The 17,953-nt window shown below is 40.8% G+C and overlaps 1 protein-coding gene across 1 annotated transcript in view; it reads left to right on the forward strand.

Annotated features, from left to right (window-relative positions):
• Positions 1-1,390: 1,390 nt before the first annotated feature.
• The window catches only part of LOC135547160 (glycerol-3-phosphate dehydrogenase, mitochondrial-like), a 41,516-nt gene continuing 24,953 nt past the window's right edge, over positions 1,391-17,953 (forward strand). The window contains exons 1-8 of the mRNA XM_064975882.1: positions 1,391-1,507; positions 7,357-7,463; positions 8,049-8,220; positions 10,347-10,471; positions 11,611-11,708; positions 12,488-12,651; positions 16,498-16,662; positions 17,779-17,923. Of these exons, the coding sequence (XP_064831954.1) occupies positions 7,362-7,463; positions 8,049-8,220; positions 10,347-10,471; positions 11,611-11,708; positions 12,488-12,651; positions 16,498-16,662; positions 17,779-17,923 (971 nt within the window). The 5' untranslated portion in view covers positions 1,391-1,507; positions 7,357-7,361. The remainder of the gene's footprint in view (positions 1,508-7,356; positions 7,464-8,048; positions 8,221-10,346; positions 10,472-11,610; positions 11,709-12,487; positions 12,652-16,497; positions 16,663-17,778; positions 17,924-17,953) is intronic.

Below are 17,953 nucleotides of genomic sequence, written 5' to 3' on the forward strand. Positions count from 1 at the left end.
ATATGCATTGTCATTTTTTTTTTACATCATGGACTCATTTGACTCGTTTACCAAAGGCAACTTAGTTAATTAGCATATAACAACAATCACGTTTTATTGGCCTAACAAGGATGAGTAATAAAGTCCAGCAACTTTATCCTGAAAGTCTGAAGCTACTGCTATTCCTTAATCTACTGTTATCCATTTACCAATTAAAGTTTAGAATGGAAATACAATTAGCAGTTTAATTGCCCATTTTACTGTGGAATAACAAAGCACCTCATTTATATGCACAATAAATTGACAATCATTTGGACGATGGGAGCTAATAATGTATAATCAAATCAGAGCAAAGATATTTCCCCAAAAATATTTGTATATGTGGTAGATGGAATTCAAAATGACATTGCTAATCAAGGTCAAATGTGTGTGTGTGTGTGTTTCCGTGCGTGTGTGTAATGCACTCTGTATTTTATTGGCCCGGCAGGATATTAGGACTCTTTAGATGATAATTGTGCAGTGTGTTTGTGTGTGTGTGTTTGTGGGCGTGTGTGTGTGTGTGTGTGTGTGTGTGCGTACATGTGTGGGCGTGTGCGTGCATGTGTTCTGTCCATGGACTGACTATAAAAACATTTTTACTGTCCATGGTGCTGAAAAAGATGTGTTGTCATAGACAGTAAAAAAAAGTGATCTGTCCAAGGTGCTGAAATAAGTGCTGTCCAAGAACCATCATGAATGCTTATGGACCAATAGTTTATATATACACTAGAGGACTTACAGGGGGCGCTGTTTTGAAGCCACTGTGCCACCATCTTGGCATTCCCCCACCTTTGTATAGAATATTTAGAAATTATATAAATGTATTTACTAACGTGTACATTTGTTTTTGCCACCGTTATTCTATTACAGACACTTTAATGCAAACTTTTAAATTAAACACGAAAATAAATAATGAAAAAATATATACAAAATTTTAGCTTGAATTCTAATTATAAGTACTAATGTACCTTAACCCACTACAACAACAAACACACTTAAATACATGTAATTCTGTCCTTGAAACATTCAAATGAAATAATGTAGAATTCCATTCATTCCTATGAGGACTGCTTTTCTGAGGAGTGCCAATATGGCCGACCAGAGACTTCAAATCTGCTCCATGGCCAAAACATAGCATTATCTATCCAGGGTTTATATGCATCATTGTTATGGACAGGGTATTCTAGCCCTGACAAGGTCAGCATCTGCTAAACCGGCCTCTGCCACAAATAGATCACAGGCAAGGGTTGCGCAGTTTAGCTCCAAGATAAAATAGGTTTGATCATGATTGGACAAGACTCTCTTATCTCTATTTTGATTGGTTTACTGTGCTGTTCATCATATTAATCTACTTCCTGGTTCGACTGCCAAGAGGTTGTTGCTAGCAACCAGACGCCTATCTGACTGTCAAGTCGTTGTTTTCACGCTCTGCAGTCATTGATCCGGGGGTCTGTGCAGGTTGATAGCTGCCAGAGACATCGGAAGAACTGTAAGTCCCCGGCATGCATGTCAGAATGCGCCCAGAGATTCCGAGCCATCTTATTTTGCATGCATTCTGAGCCTGTGGTTTTCTCTTGCTAACTGGCTACCGTAGCCAGCTCAGCTAAGTAACATTTAGGCTACGAGGTGACGACTTATGTCGGTCAAGATGTCATGGCACTTAGCTCGATCTAACGTTAGCTAGGGAGACTGCATTCACTAGAGTAGAAATACTACTCAAGTAGCCTAGATACAGCAACTGCCCTGCCCTGTCATAACAACCATGTCAGTGTTAAATAATAGCTACCTAAATAAACCATTTGTTTATTATGGCTAGCTAGCTAGTAGCCTAATTAACCGGCCACTATTCGTGGACCAAAGCTAGCTAAATTGATCATGATGATAATGATTGCTTCTCAGTAGCAGGCCTACATTTACTAGCTAGTATGAAAATGCATGGATGTCCAGTCCACCCAGAATGATACACAGGTCAGGTTGTTATTGGCTACAGTACACAAGTTGCAACTTGCTCATGCAACTCATGGGTAGGTGGGTCATTCACATTTGAGAATTGTAACTTGGTTTGATTTCACCTAATTGTAAAATTCAGTCATGAAGAGCAAGTTCCACTTAATAAAAAAACACATTTCCCATCCCAAGGGGTTGAATAAAAATAGACTAGTAAATGCCTATTAAAGCAAACTGAAGACAATAAACAACTTATCTGATAGAAAGTGTTTATTTTGTCAAAATTGACCACAAATTGTAAATAGGATAATGTTGTTCATAAAGTCAGTCTCGTCCAAAGTTTTGTAGGTGAGTTCATCATGACTTACTTGAGGGTTGGATTTTGATTTCGACAATGCTCACTTGCCCAGTACCCACTAAAACAGGATAAACAGCTGTGGTGATTGCCTCTATCCAACCCTACCACAGAACACACAGATAACGGGACAAACCAGCCCATCAGCACAGTGGATCTGACTTTGTTTAAATAAAGTAAAACAAGTTGCATTTTTTTACAAACACCTTAGCTAGATGTAAAATTGCGCTTCTACAACCTCTTTAAAAATGTAAACATTAATTACACATTTCCTGAATTATCTTAGAATCATATTTTGAGGAAGTAATACTGCCTTTTTCCCTATGGTGTCTCATGGGGGACAAACATCAGTAACTGCCACATCGAACCACACCACCAAGACTGAAATCAGTTTTTTTCTTAATGAGCAACAGCGAGACATGTGGAATCAGTGCATTCAGTCTCTCTTTAAGTGTTTGACCATAACAGGGGGAATGGAAGCTTGTTGTGTGCAACAGGGAGGGGCAATTTAATGCAAACTTCACCCCCCAAAATGTTTAACGTTAAAACATTTCTAGCCTATAGCCCTATCTATGGATAACAGGGTTGATGGGTTAAGCTCAACCCACTCAATTTTCCACCACAAAGCACCAGAAAATTGCCAAAAAGAGTAGAACCAGTTCTCCTGCTTTGTTCAGGCTTTCTTTTGAAAAAAAAATATTTAAAGAGGAATAGTTTCTCCATTTTAAAATGAGAGTTCTGTTCACGTAACAGGGTTGATCTCAAAATAAGCGACATATGAAAATGAATCACTAATCACATTTAAACAAATAATTATCTTCAAAAAGGACTTTGTCAAAACAACAAAATAACTAGGGCTTTATTTACAATGATGGTGAAAACATGGAGAAATGTTGGCATTAAAGTGGGTTAAAATATCCCTAGAAGTCATAGAGGGTGCACCGAGGGGGGCATGTCAAAATGCTGAATTTGGCACTTTAGCAAATCTTTATTCTATATTAAAGGGCACTTAATTTAATATAACATACGTATACATTCAATATTGGTGCACCATTTCTACAGGAATGCAAAAGGCACTCTTTTTGTGGATTGACCCAGGTAACCTATTGATGTAATAACAATCACTGGCAGTATTACCCAGTATCTGCCTTTGTTACTACGATGCAATGTTTCAGGTCACTCATTGTTAACCAGGATAACGGATTTGGTTGCATACTGATACATGGATTTAGGCTAGTTTAGTACCTCAGGGGATAACAAGTTGCCACAGTAGGCTATTTGATTTATTTGTTGATAGAACTGACCAACCTCATGACATTGACTGGATGGAATCTCAACTTTCCTAGCAGTCTCGCCCTGAAGGCATTCCATTGCGCTATGTCTTTTTTCCATTTCTACATTCCCATTTTGCAAGCTTAAATGTCTACTTAATATGCTTTAATGCCTACTCTTTAGAGCCAGGGAGCACTTAATCACTTTAATACACCTTTATATAACATACTGTTAACTAGCAATGCCTTATGGAACAGCTTGTCTTGCAGCTGGAAGGTGCCGCCATGGTATGATGGAGGTACCCGTTCACCATTCACATTGCGACAGTAAAATGGGGATAGAGGCCTTTGCATAGTACTGCCTTTATATCCGTCAGTGATGAATATTCATGAATCACAGTGTCATGACATGCTCTGTAATTGGCAGCAACATTAGTAATGACACTGCTGGTATTGAGTGCCTGCATATTCATGTCGTGGGCCAATATTTCCTAGTTGGGGTGCCCCCCCCCCTTTTTTCTTTCTCAAAATGTATTTTGAAGCTGCAGGTGGCCTTGATGCCACAATCAATTGCCTGTTGGATTGTGCTCGAGTGAAAATCAGGGAAACCAAGCTTGTTTTGATGATTAATCTAGCTTGCCTAATCATCGTGGAAGACAAGGGGATCCAAACAGGCAAAGTTAGGCCTAGCCTAAATCTCATTGTTACGCTTTGTATGAATTTAGGTCTAGCATGTTTTAGGCCAGTTTATCTACTTGTATTTCAAATAGATTTTTGTTAGATGCGATTTTGTCTTACTCCGTCTTAAATCATCTTTCTATTATTCAATGAACTCATTCTAATTGATCCATATTTGAACCAGAAATAGAGGAAACCATGAGGCAACATTGTCTCTGACTGAGCCACTTGCCACTGTTTACTGTTATTCCATCTTTGCTTCATAATTTGCTGTGATTCCATTTCAGTCCTTCTAAAGTCTCCTGGAATGGATGAGGGAATTGGCTCAAGTTTTGTATAAACTGTATGGCTTTCTCCTTAAGCAGTTGGATGGCCGGATTTTCTCGCCTTGTGCCTGTGCTCCAACTTGTGGTGCTGATGAGGTGGCTATCCTGGCAACAGTTGAATAGGCTAGGCCAGGTTTCCCCAACTGTACTTGGCCACCCAAGTTTTCTGAGCAAAAAACAATAATATATTTTTTTTATTTTTGGACATAAAAGACCTTAAAAACACGAGCAAATCAGCTCCAAGTTATTTAAAAATTATGTTCCAAAGTATTCCCACGCATAATTAAGATATACTGTACACTGAGTATACAAAACAATGGACTCTACAAGGTGTTGAAAGCGTTCCACAGGGATGCTGGCCCATTGTTTCCCACAGTTGTGTCAAGTTGGCTGGATGTCCTTTGGGTGGTGGACCATTCTTGAAACACACGGGAAACTGTTGAGCATGAAAAACCCAGCAGCATTGCAGATCTTGACACAAACCGGTGCGCCTGGCACCTATTACCATACCCCGTTCAAAGGTACTTAATGCTTTTGTCTTGCCCATTTACCCTCTGAATGGCACAGACATAATCCAATTGTCTCAAGGCTTAAAAATCCTCCTTTAACCTGTTTCCTTCCCTTCATCTACACCGATTGAAGTGGATTTAACAAGTGACATGAACAAGGGATCATAGCTTTCACCTGTATTCACCTGGTCAGTCTATGTCACAGAAAGAGCAGGTGTTCCTAATGTTTTGTACACTCAGTGTATGTGATCATACAGAAATGTAAGCAATGTTTGAAAGTATTATGTTTTACTCAAATACAGTTGAAGTTGGAAGTTTACATACACCTTAGCCAACTACATTTAAACTCAGTTTTTCACAATTCCTGACATTTAATCCAAGTAAAAATTCCCTGTTTTAGGTCAGTTAGGGTCACCACTTTATTTTAATAATGTGAAATGTCAGAATAATAGTAGAGAGAATGATTTATTTCAGCTTTTATTTCTTTCATCACATTCCCAGTGGGTCAGAAGTTTACATACCAAATACTAATTGAGTGTAGCATTGCCTTTAAATTGTTTAACTTAGGTCAGTTGTTTCAGGTAGCCTTCCACAAGTTTCCCACAATAAGTTGAGTGAATTTTGGCCCATTCTTCTAGACAGAGCTGGTGTAACTGAGTCAGGTTTGTAGGCCTCCTTGCTCATACATGCTTTTTCAGTTCTGCCCACAAATGTTCTATAGGATTGAGGTCAGGGCTTTGTGATGGCCACTCAAATACCTTGACGTTGTTGTCCATAAGCCATTTTGCCACATCTTTGGAAGAATGCATGGGGTCATTGTCCATTTGGAAGACCCATTTGCGACCAATAGTTAACTCCCTAACTGATGTCTTGATATGTTGCTTCAATATATCCTCATAATTTTCCCTCCTCATGATGTCATCTATTTTGTGAAGTGCACCAGCTAAGCACCCCCGTGCTTCACGGTTGGGATGGTGTTCTTCGGTTCTGCAAGCCTCCCCATTTTTCATCCAGACATAACGAGGGTCATTATGGCCAAACAGTTCTATTTTTGTTTCATCAGACCAGAGGACATTTCTCCAAAAAGTACGATCTTCGTCCCCATGTGCAGTTGCAAACCTTTTCTGGCTTTTTTATGGCTGTTTTGGAGCAGTGGCTTCTTCCTTGTTGAGCGGCCTTTCAGGTTATGTTGATATAGGACTCATTTTACTGTGGATATAGATACTTTTGTAGCTGTTTTCTCCAGCATCTTCACAAGATCCTTTGCTGTTGTTCTGGGATTGATTTGCACTTTTCGCACCAATGTACATTCATTTCTAGGAGTCGGAACGCGTCTCCTTCCTGAGCAGTATGACGGCTGCCTGGTCCCATGGTGTTTATACTTGCGTCCTATTGTTTGTACAGATGAACTTGGTACCTTCAGGCATTTGGAAATTGCTCCCAAGGATGAACCAGACTTGTGGAGGTCTACATTTTTTTTCTGAGGTCTTGGCTAACTTCTTTTGATTTTCCCATTATGTCAAGCAAAAAGGCACTGAGTTTGAAGGTAGGCCTTGAAATACATCCACAGGACTCAAATGATGTCAATTAGTCTATCAGAAGCTTCTAAAGCCATGGCATCATTTTCTGGAATTTTCCAAGCTGTGTAAAGGCACAGTCAACTTAGTGTATGTCAACTTCTGACCCACTGGAATTGTGATACTGTGAATTATAAGTGAAATAATCTGTCTGTAAACAATTGTTGGAAAAATTACTTGTGTCATGCACAAAGTAGATGTCCTAACCGACTTGCCAAAACTATAGTTTGTTAACAAGAAATTTGTGGAGTGGTTGAAAACGAGTTTTAATGACTCCAACATAAGTGTATGTAAACTTCCGACTTCAACTGTATATCTGTTGGGGCTTTTGCGGTCAATTTGCAGTCTCCAAATATTTTCTATTATGTTCTGTCCCACTGACCCTTCACTCAAGAAAAAATTGGCCTGTGGCTGAATCTAGTTATTATCCCTGGGCTAGGCTCTGGTTGAGATTGATGGTTTCAGGAAAAAGTCACACACCAAACCACCACTGTTAGTCAGGTTACATTAGCCAACACAACGCTAACGCCCTTGAGAGCAACTTCCTGAACTTTGAGCAAACTGAACAAGCAAAAAATGAAGGGGTATGTTAATACCAACTGCTTTCAAATGCAGATTAGTATCATGACTAGTGATGTGTGTTTTTCTCAGTTCCAGTTGTATTTTGTCTTACAGGCGGCATGGCGATCCGAAAGGCAGTCAAAGGAACTGCTGCCGTAGCAAGTGGAGGCTTGGTAGCCTTTTATGGCCTTACACAGCTGACCGAATACAGGAAAAGACAGGTGAGCCTCTAGCGTCCACATTGTTGAGATGCTACAGTGAAACTTGAAGACTGCATGTCAGCCAGGTCAAATACAGTATGTGCAGAAATCAGCTTACTTTTTGGTGACCTTGGTGATGTTTGTCCTTGTGGATCTCAATTTCTTGATGTATTAAAACGTTTATGTGTAGATTAGGCCCAGTTATCAGCAGATGGTTTGGGCAGGTTAATCCATTCCCTCCTAATAGACTACTTTACTTAATTTTTGTTTGGTGTAATGCTCTTTTATTGTACTTTACCATCTTAGCTTAACATATTTGCATGTAGCATGCAGATTTTGCCATTAATCTAGATGGACAATATTTTGAAATGGGGTGGGGTAGTAGGGAGATTGTAATAAATTAGCATGTGATTTATTGTTTTTTATTCCTTGGTAGGGTCTGAGTTTTTTTCCCCCACAGAAAATGCCTGGTTTCTTTTTTCCTAAATCCATCATAAAGAATGTGAAGACGTGCATAATAATGAAACACATTTATTAATGTGCACTGTCCCCTGGAGTCATATGACAATGAAATGGATGACTGGTTTGTTTGCGTGGATGGTCTAGGCCCGACTCTCGCGCGTGGAGGCGGTTGAACAGGTGAACATGGCCTTCCAAGATGAGCTCCCGTCCAGGCAAGCCCAGCTAACGGCTTTACGCACCACCCAGGAGTTTGATGTTCTCGTTGTAGGGGGAGGAGCCACGGGCTCAGGTTGTGCCTTGGACGCTGTGACACGGGGTAAGTTGCCTTTTGCAGTCTTTGTCACTTGCAGTCTATCAGTTGTTCCGAAAGCTTTAACTGTCCTTTCCCCTGCATGTCTTTTGCATGTGGATCATTTCTATCATCATGTTTTAGAATATCACCAACAAACAATACTCTGGGCTCATGGAATGACTAATCTCTGTAAAATAACTGCTAAGAAACATAGTGAAATTGGCTGATTGCTGTACATAAACTATGACCACTTCATTGTGGATATCACAAACTATTAAGGCAAAACTATTTTGATTAGTCTCACACATTTTTCTCTCTCAAATTCTGATGAATCCCCTTTATTCAGCTTTCACAACAGCTGCAGTTTGAATCCGCATTTAGTAAGGACTTTGAGCTGCTGTACACTTTTGTTCCGGTCCCCCCTCACAGCATCGGGAGGATATTCTCTGTCCTGATGTTGCATAACCTTCTAGTCATGGTGCAGAAGCTGCCTCCAAGCCATCTCCCTGGGGTTCAGCCTGTAAGGAGCTTCAGAAGCCAGCTACGGAGGCTGGAACTCCAGAATAGCTAGGATTGAATAGCTAGGATTCTTTTCCCTGGAAAAAACTAAGAGTCCAATCACCAAAAATTGAAAGATGTCTCTTTCATTCCCCTGATGAGGGTTCGTCTTGCGGTTACCATTACATCCTAATCAATTATCTATGCTGCTCCAGTATCCCTGCACATGTAAATATGGTATCTGAACTGACTTTTCAAATATTTCCTGTATATAGTATGCTTACTTACAAGCCTTTAACCAACAATGCAGTTTAAGAAAATCGAGTTAAGAAAATGTTTACTAAATAAACTAAAATTAAAAATTAAACTTTTTTTTTTTTTTAAGTCTGTGTGGTAATTTTATTAATTGTTCAGCAGTCTTATGGCTTGAGGGTAGAAGCTGTTAAGGAGCCTTTTGGACCTAGACTTGACGCTCCGGTACCACTTACAGTGCGGTAGCAGAGAGAACAGTCTATGGCTTGGATGACTGGAGTCTTTGACAATTTTTTGGGGCCTTACTCTGACACCGCCTGGTATATAAGTTCTGGATGGCAGGAGGCTTGGCTTCAGTGATGTACTGGACTGTACGCACTACCCTCTAGCGCCTTATTAATGTTGGATGCCGAGCAGTTGCCATAGCAGGCGCTGATGCAACTGGTCAGGATGCTCTCGAAGGTGCAGCTGTATAACTATTTGAGGATCTTGGGGCCTGTGCCAAATCTTTTCAGTCTCCTGAGGGGAAATAGGCTTTGTCGTGCCCTCTTCATGACTTTCTTGGTGTGTTTGGACCATGATAGTTTGTTGGTGATGTGGACACCAAGGACCTTGAAACTCTCAACCTGCTCCACTACAGTCCCTTCAATGTGAACGGGGGTGTGTTCGGCCCTCCTTTTCCTGTAGTCCACAATCATCTCCTTTGTCTTACTTACTTTATAGTGTATTTCATACTTCCAATTCTTATTTCTTGTGTGCATTGTTGGGTTATGATTTTACAAGGAAAGGCATTTCACTGTACTTGTGCATGTGCCATTAAAACATGAAACTTGGTTAGAGGTTTCTTTAAGCTGTTTTTCTCCTTTATCGATTTGACGGTCTAATGGTGAAATAGCAGGGGTTTTGTAAACCCCCGCCATATCCCCCTTTCCTAATCCACATTTATTTTCCCTTTTTTTTCTTTCAAAATTGGGATTTACGGTGTCTTTCTGTCAGGGACAGCAAACAAGCCTCTAATGGTGGGAGTGAGGAGCAGTTTCAATGTTAATGAATTCTCTGGAAGTCAAGACAATTTATCCTCCAATATACTCTCCTTTTTGATAACAATATAATTACAAAAACATGATTAAGTGAAGTGATTTGTACAGTTTTTTTTATTACATGTTTTACTTGTTAGGTCCTTGAATTGTTATCATACAGTCGGTGTAATGAAAATGTTTGCAGTTTTTACCCAATGGAATATGTATGCCTGCACAATATTTCCCCCATCATCCATTATTACAGCAGTAGTCCATGCATATGAACATAATGTGTGATGTATTCTAAACATTTGGGACAATAAGTAGCCAAATCTCAGCTTGCCGTTGATCTGTTGCCTCGGTTCCCTTCCCCGCCGTCAGATCTTAAAACTGCCCTGGTGGAGCGAAACGATTTCTCATCTGGGACCAGCAGCCGGAGCACCAAGCTCATTCACGGAGGAGTCCGATATCTACAGAAAGCCATTGTGAAATTAGATTACGAACAGGTAAATGCCTCATTTTTTCTCTGCAGCTGACACTTATCCGGTGAATTCCTGGTCCGTCTGGTCATATTGCTTTATTTACCATCTGGAATCATTTTTCATTCAAAAAAAGGTCTTGACATGCTTGCCTTGAGTGAGTGCCTATGATTTTCTAAGTTATTTCAAAGAATTCCTACAACTGGGAAAGAGAGGAAGGAGTAGCTAGCGCCCCTGTCATGATCAAGACGGGAATTAGGCTAATACAGGAAATTTATAGAGTAATGGGAGGAATAAAGCATTTGGGCCTTCTTTTGTCTGTTTATTGTTAAGAAGAGTCATCCAGGTTCGAACTCAAATGTCACAGTTTTCTGTTACATTTCAGAGCACTTGAAGAATCTCATTATTTTAGGGCTGTGTGGTTTTTTTTAAAGTCTTTTTTTCCTATCTGTTTGAACATGCTGGGGCCTTGGAGGTGAGCTGGAGAAGGGGCCAATTAGTGTGATTGCAGGAAACATAACTGCAAAGTCAGAAGCAGTGCAGCAAAGTACAGACTCCTCACCTACTCTACCAGCCAGCGAGGAAATGGAAAGCAAATTAAGGCAATTCATTCCATATTTGCTTTGGGCCGGCCACTTTGGTCATCCATGATAACAATAACATTTACACGTTTCTGCCTAGTAAATGATTAATCACCATTATACCATTTAAGTCCCTCACTTAAGAAGACATTACCCATGTATACTGTATATCTGTTAAAGAAATACAATGAACCTGATGTTACTGTATTTCATAGCACGCCATTAGGATTAAGGGGTTAAATGTCTATTTATTCACACTTAATGGTTCTGTTAGCTACTCTGATAGGAGTCAGTGTAGTTCAGTATTTTTTTCTTGTGTGACCTCAGCACTACCGCATTAGGCATTGAGAGAGAAAAAATATAACCAGTCTTCAGAAAGTGGATAATGTTTTTAATTGTATCATTTTGCTCATTGTTTCATTTTTAAATTGTATAAATGGAATTGTTTAATTTCTTAAACATTTTAAATGTATATTTTTGTTCTGTGAAGCACGGTGCGTTGCGTTCCATGTCTGAAATGTGCTGTATAAATAAAGCTTGATTTGATTTGGATGTAATCCATTTTGATCTTCTTTTCTCCTCCAGTATATGATGGTGAAGGAAGCACTGCATGAGCGTTCCAACCTCCTGAATATCGCCCCTCATCTGACTGCACTTTTACCCATCATGCTCCCCATATACAAGTAAGAATAACCTCCAGTCTCCGCCTCTCACATCGTTTCTCACTACATATACCACCGAAAATACCACATGAAGCTGTAAACCTTTCACATAAAGTTTTGAAGATGGAGATAAGTTCACCTGAATGGCAATAAACTTTAAGACAATCACCCGGGGCTGAGAGGCCCATTGTGGGTATGGGTAAAATGGCTGATGGTCCACCTGTACCTGCTCACAATCTCACCATCTCACCCTAGCTCTCTGAGCCTTGTGTGAACTTAGGGGCTTGATTTGATTGGTGATGCCTGGTATCGTGAGCATTAATTGCACATGACATTTAAGATCCTTCTCTGGTATTTAAAGCAGTGAACAGGTGTGTCTCATTACTGAAGGGTGTGGGAAAACCGGTTTGGCTTCCAGTGCTCTGCCATGCACTGCCTAAAGTCATCATGCCAACACAGACCCTATATCCGTCACACTCAGAAGTGCACATCTTATACCTACCTTCCCAATTCTATTATAGTCCATAAACCTCAATGTATTATCTTTTGATTATTTAGCGTGAACCAAAAATACACTTACAGAATGACACCTAATTGATTCATAGTAAATCATCGGAACTTGATGACATCATCAAGTGGCACTTTCTTATGACCTTTTCTAATGATCTTTTTGATTACAGAACGTAGAAATGCAGCGTTTTCACATATGTAGACACTGGTATGGTGCTGGAGATGTTGAACATGAGGCGAAAAAGTGGTGGAACTCCCCTTTTAATTGTAACTTTTCCACTGTGTGTGAGGTGGTGGCAGCTTCCCTACTACTGGGCAGGGATCAAGATATACGACCTGGTGGCTGGAGCCCAGTGCTTGAAGAGCAGCTACATCCTCACCAAGACCAAGGCTCTGGAGCTCTTTCCTATGTTGAAGAGAGACAAACTGGTCGGAGCCATTGTCTACTATGATGGTAAGCCGCAAACCTTTTCACCAAATATAGAACCACTGACCCAATCAGTCCTGCAAAAAAAAAGACTCTACACCTTTTAAAGTCATTTTTTTCACTAAGAATCCTGTTTTGTAAGTGAAATCTGTGTCATTAACATATATGATATAATTAAGCAATAAAGCACGAGGAGGTTTGGTATATTGCCAATATACCAGGGATAAGGGCTGTTCTTAAGCAGGACGAAACGAGGAGTGCCTGGATACAACCATTAACCATGGTACATTGGCCATATACCACAAACCCCCAAGGTGTTTCATTGCTATTAGAAACTGGTTACCAATGTAATTAGAACAGTAAAAAGTATGTTTTTGTCATACCGTGGTATATAGCACAGCTTTCAGCCAATCAGCATTCAGGGCTCGAACCACCCAGTTTATAATCCTGCATAGAATGTAAATTATTATTTTATCTCCTGAATCTTTTGCCTTTTATGTTCCTTCATAGAAATAACTCCTTTTGCGTACACAGCAGTGTAATTGCTGGCTATGTGAGCGTAAACAAATTAGAAACAACGTGGTTTTAAGCAGAAAATAGCCAGTAGCCAATCCCTTGTTGGTTCCATCCAGTCCCAGGACCCATCTTTCCTTCCGGCTATCCGTGCCGCGTGTTGGCATCAGAAAAACAAAGCATATGTTGATTGTTAGCCGGGGTGTACATAGCATGTCCTGTTTACTCAAGGTCTCCTACGTAGCCTCAAACTCCCAACTTGGTTTCTCCAGGCTATCTGTCAGACCTCATTAAACATTTGAGGATATGTGGATTCCCATGTACTGCAAAAAAAGGCAACATATTTCTAAGGGAATGTGGCTGCGATCTGAGCAGTGATCTATCTGTCAGCCTTACTCATTTAGCAGAAGTAAGTGGGAGAGAGGGTGTTATGCTGGAGCTCTATCATTTAGCTCTGTTTTATAATATCACTTCTCCGTTTGGTTTTCTTCAATGTCAAAATACAATTTTACATTTTTTTTTTTTAAGCACTTCTCTAAATATCATGCTATTTTGGTAAATGACTGAAACTTAAAAGGTGTAAAGACCTGGATGAAAATATTACGTTGTATTGTATGTGTTTTTAAGCTAGTTTGACAGACATTTTTTTTCCCCCTTCTGTTATTCAATCGGTAACAATTATGGCAATGACATTTTAAAAGCTGACATTCCTTAGGTGGGATTGGGTTTTGACTGCTTCTGTTTATCTCCTCGGGATTCTTCAAGTCATCATGCTCACATAGTTTCAACATGTAGACATGCCTTAGCCTTAGATCATACAATTTAGTCCAAAATGATCAAATTGATTGGGGAACAACACACATGAGGAGCTATAGATCAAAATAGTCCAACTGAAATGGATCCATTTCAAAGTTGATGGCAGTGAATACTATATATATTTAAATGTGTATATATATATATATATATATATATATATATATATATATCTATATCTATATGTGTATATATATATATATATCTTTTTTAACTAGGCAAATCAGTTAAGAACAAATTCTTATTTACAATGACGGTCTACCGGGGAACAGTGGGTTAACTGCCTTGTTCAGGGGCAGAATGACCTCTTTTTTTTACCTTGTCAGCTCGGGGATTCGATCCAGCAACCTTTTGGTTACTGGCCCAACGCTCTAACCACTAGGCTGCTATGTCCTATGCAATATTACAGTATAGCTGTAATAATGTGATATATGACAATTATTACACTTCATTATTTTCATATGCATTTTTTAGGAAATACAGACTCTTTGTGTGTGTTTATCTCCCCTCCCTTCGTTGCCCTCCTCTCCTTTAGCCAGAGGAGTCATTCGCAGAAGCGTCTGGGATAATAACTGCGTCCCCCGCTGTACCTGCAACAATTTAATTGGACAAGTCAGCCCAGCCAAGCATCTCTCTCTCTCATGACTGGAAGACATGATGTCATTATTGTCCCTGTCATTTTGCAGCATTTTGTCCAGCCATGGAGTTCCTCTCACTCCAGTGAGTTTTGTACCTCCAGGAGGCGCGGATTATAGTGGAGGAGGAGGTACGGGGCTGTAGGGGAGGAGGCCGAGGCTCCCACTCAACTGTCTCTCCTCTAGGGAGACATGACACTCAGCTCCCTCCCTATGCTCATTATTGATGGCCTGCGCTTTAATGTTCAGATTATTTGTATTATGTATTATCATTATTAGCATTATCAGATTATAATCCCATTATTATAAATATGACAGTAATTATCCTTTGTTACGTTATCTGTCTAATCTTGGAACTAAGTCACATTGAACATTGTGGTAAGTGTAGCTGTAATCGGATTATTTTAACATTGTGATGGATGTAGCTGTAATCTGGGCGATGCGAATGTGTGACTGGCAGCGGAGCTAGGCTCATAGCGGAGAGCTGTGGATCATGAGGTTAGAGGTCAGCAGGGGGCTCAACAATCATCCAGGATCAGACACACTGACTGTACACCCACAGCACAGCACATGTTCGCCAACCATACACTCTAATGGTCATATTCAGCCTACAGTGATGAGGAAGTGGATTCTATGGTCCTCCTAATACATCATGGCAGGGTGCATACTCTTGTATGTAATTCATTCTAAAATGTGGCCTTTAAATGTGTTGTTTTCTCATGTTTTACTTTTTGTTTCCAATTAATGAATTTATTTTTCTTAGTGGTGGAATGTCTCGGAGCATGCGGTAGCATTAACCAGCAGAGCCTACCAGTTACCTAGCCTCTGGTCGTTCAAACCGCAAATAAATCAAGGCACAAAAGAACATTCCTGCAAAGTAACAACATTCTCTCCCCTCAAGGCCAACAATGAGGACTTGAACCTCGCCTGGCAATAACAAATAGAAAGAAAGTCGCCCAAGACACCAACATTAAAAGTGATTAATCATCTCTGTTCTTTTCTCTACTTTGAACCAAAGGATTTTCCAGCGATAAATCTTCAAAGATGTACATAAGAATCCCTTCCTAATGAAACCGGGCTTTGTTCATTTGTCACCTTTTAGACCCTTTCATTTAAATTACAAAACTTATGACCTCCTGACTCTTGAATATAGATCTGAGTATATTCTCAAGCCAGCGAGGGATTAATCCATAAATCTTGATACCAGATTCCTCTCTTCATTAAAAGGATTCTGCGGAGGGATCTTCTGCTTTACAAGTAGATCTGTCACTGTCAGAATCCCGCTCCTGATGCTGATGTACCAGGGACATTGCAAATAATTATTTTCGATGATCATTTCCCCACATTTTGCACCCATTTTGAAAAGGAGCAGTATTATTGATTGGTTGTAAGTAGATTTTGTCCTCACTTGACATAGTCCTCTGTGTTTCCTAACTGGACCGCGTATTGAATCTGAACAATGTGTATGAAGTATACATATTATAGTGATCATGTTCCACGTAACTAAATTAGTGTCCTCATGTTTGCAGGCAGTGACGACACACTCATGCATGTGGTGTGTACTGTATACAGAAATAAGCATGGGTTATTAGAGAACAGGTAATCAATTCCCAACCCTCCGTACTTGGTAGGTTTAACACTTTGACCAGCCCTGCCGAGCCCAGCCCGCTGTTGTTCTTGTGGAGCCCCCCAGCCCAGTGCAGGGTGGTGGGGGTTCCATAAGAACAGCACACACAGGCCAAAGGGCCACTGTGGCTTTAAGTCTGCTCCTTGTGTGGCCAGAGCAGCCATCCCACTGATGCAAAGTGACAGGGACAGATGTGACATATCGGTTCCGACACACTTCCATACCACCAGTCACAGGCTGGGGGTGACTCACATCCTCTCCCCTGGTCCTGTCCCCCCGCTGCAGGACAACACAACGACGCTCGAATGAACCTCGCCATCGCCCTCACTGCTGCCAGGTATGGGGCTGCCATAGCCAATTACACTGAAGTGGTGCACCTACTGAAGAGGGTAGATCCTCAGATGGGCAAAGAGAGGGTCTGTGGAGCGCGCTGCAGGGACGTGATCACAGGTGAAACTACAGCTACAAAGCTGCTGCTTCCGCCCTTCCTCCCTGCCCCCTAGCACTCACCACAGGGTGTCAGCTCTCAGAGCCTGCCTGTTAGGTAGCCCTGTTAATCAGTGGTATTTTGCACATAGTCATCGCAGATCTAATGTGGGGCTTTAATATTTTATAAGCATTTTATGGTGTAGAGAGCTCCTTCCGATCTGCTAGCAATATAATATGGAATTAGCGTACTCCAAATGGCCTAACTTACCTTTTTAAATGTCACGCATAGCAGTGGCTTTGTAGGAATAAAACATAACCAAGATTTGAGGGTCTCAACACATGACTGCCCCCTGATGTTTTGAAAGATATGTGTGCTTTCCTTCTTTCTGAAGAAGAAACGGCTCACTTTCTTTGGTATGACAGAGAGGCCTCACAAGTAAAGCGCTTGTAAGAGTATTTTGAATCACTATTCGGCGCTAATTCAGTTGACTATTCCTGTTTCTCTCTACGATGTGAATGTGTCAGGTGTTACAATTATATGCTTGAAAATTCGTACAAAATGTCAATTCTATGTCGCTCAGTTTAGCTTTTCGCTACTTTCGTTATGACATGATGTCACAAGTCAAATTAGGAGGGTAGTCCGTTCTTTTAAGTCGTTGTCAAAACAGATCATTTAGTATCATCGTGCTACGTTTGATATGGGCCCCATTGTAAAGGCTCGTCAACACCAGGCAGCACATTAACAAACATGGGTTGCATCCCAAATGGTACCCTAATCCCTACATGGTGCACTACTTCTGATCAGCGCCCTATAGGTCCTGTTCTGATCAGCGCCCTATAGGCCCTGTAGTAGTGCAGTAAATAGGGAATGGCATGCCATTTGGGATGCATACATTTCCCTGTACGCATTAAAAGCACTCCCTCGCACACTGCCTCTTGGGCTGCACTTTGACACAAAGAGGCGAGAGGGAAATTAGGTATGTCTGGTTCCTATTAATTACAGTCTTCTGAAGTCTCCCATGGACACACGCGAGCCACTCTATTACGGAAGGGGTGTTGGCTGATAAATTAATAATCCCGGTTGTCACTGGGTACAGATGAATGGCCCCTGGTGATTGATGCTGTTTTCTTTCATAGGGCAGGAATTTGATGTCAGAGCCAAATGTGTTATCAATGCCACGGGACCTTTTACCGATGCATTGCGGAAAATGGATGATCAGAAGAACCCCAACATCTGTCAGCCCAGTGCTGGGGTGCACATCGTCATCCCGGGCTATTACAGGTAACAAACGACGCCCCCTTCCGTCACGTC

This window comes from Oncorhynchus masou, chromosome 10 (assembly GCF_036934945.1).
Source record: "Oncorhynchus masou masou isolate Uvic2021 chromosome 10, UVic_Omas_1.1, whole genome shotgun sequence".
Classification (NCBI taxonomy): Eukaryota; Metazoa; Chordata; class Actinopteri; order Salmoniformes; family Salmonidae; genus Oncorhynchus; species Oncorhynchus masou.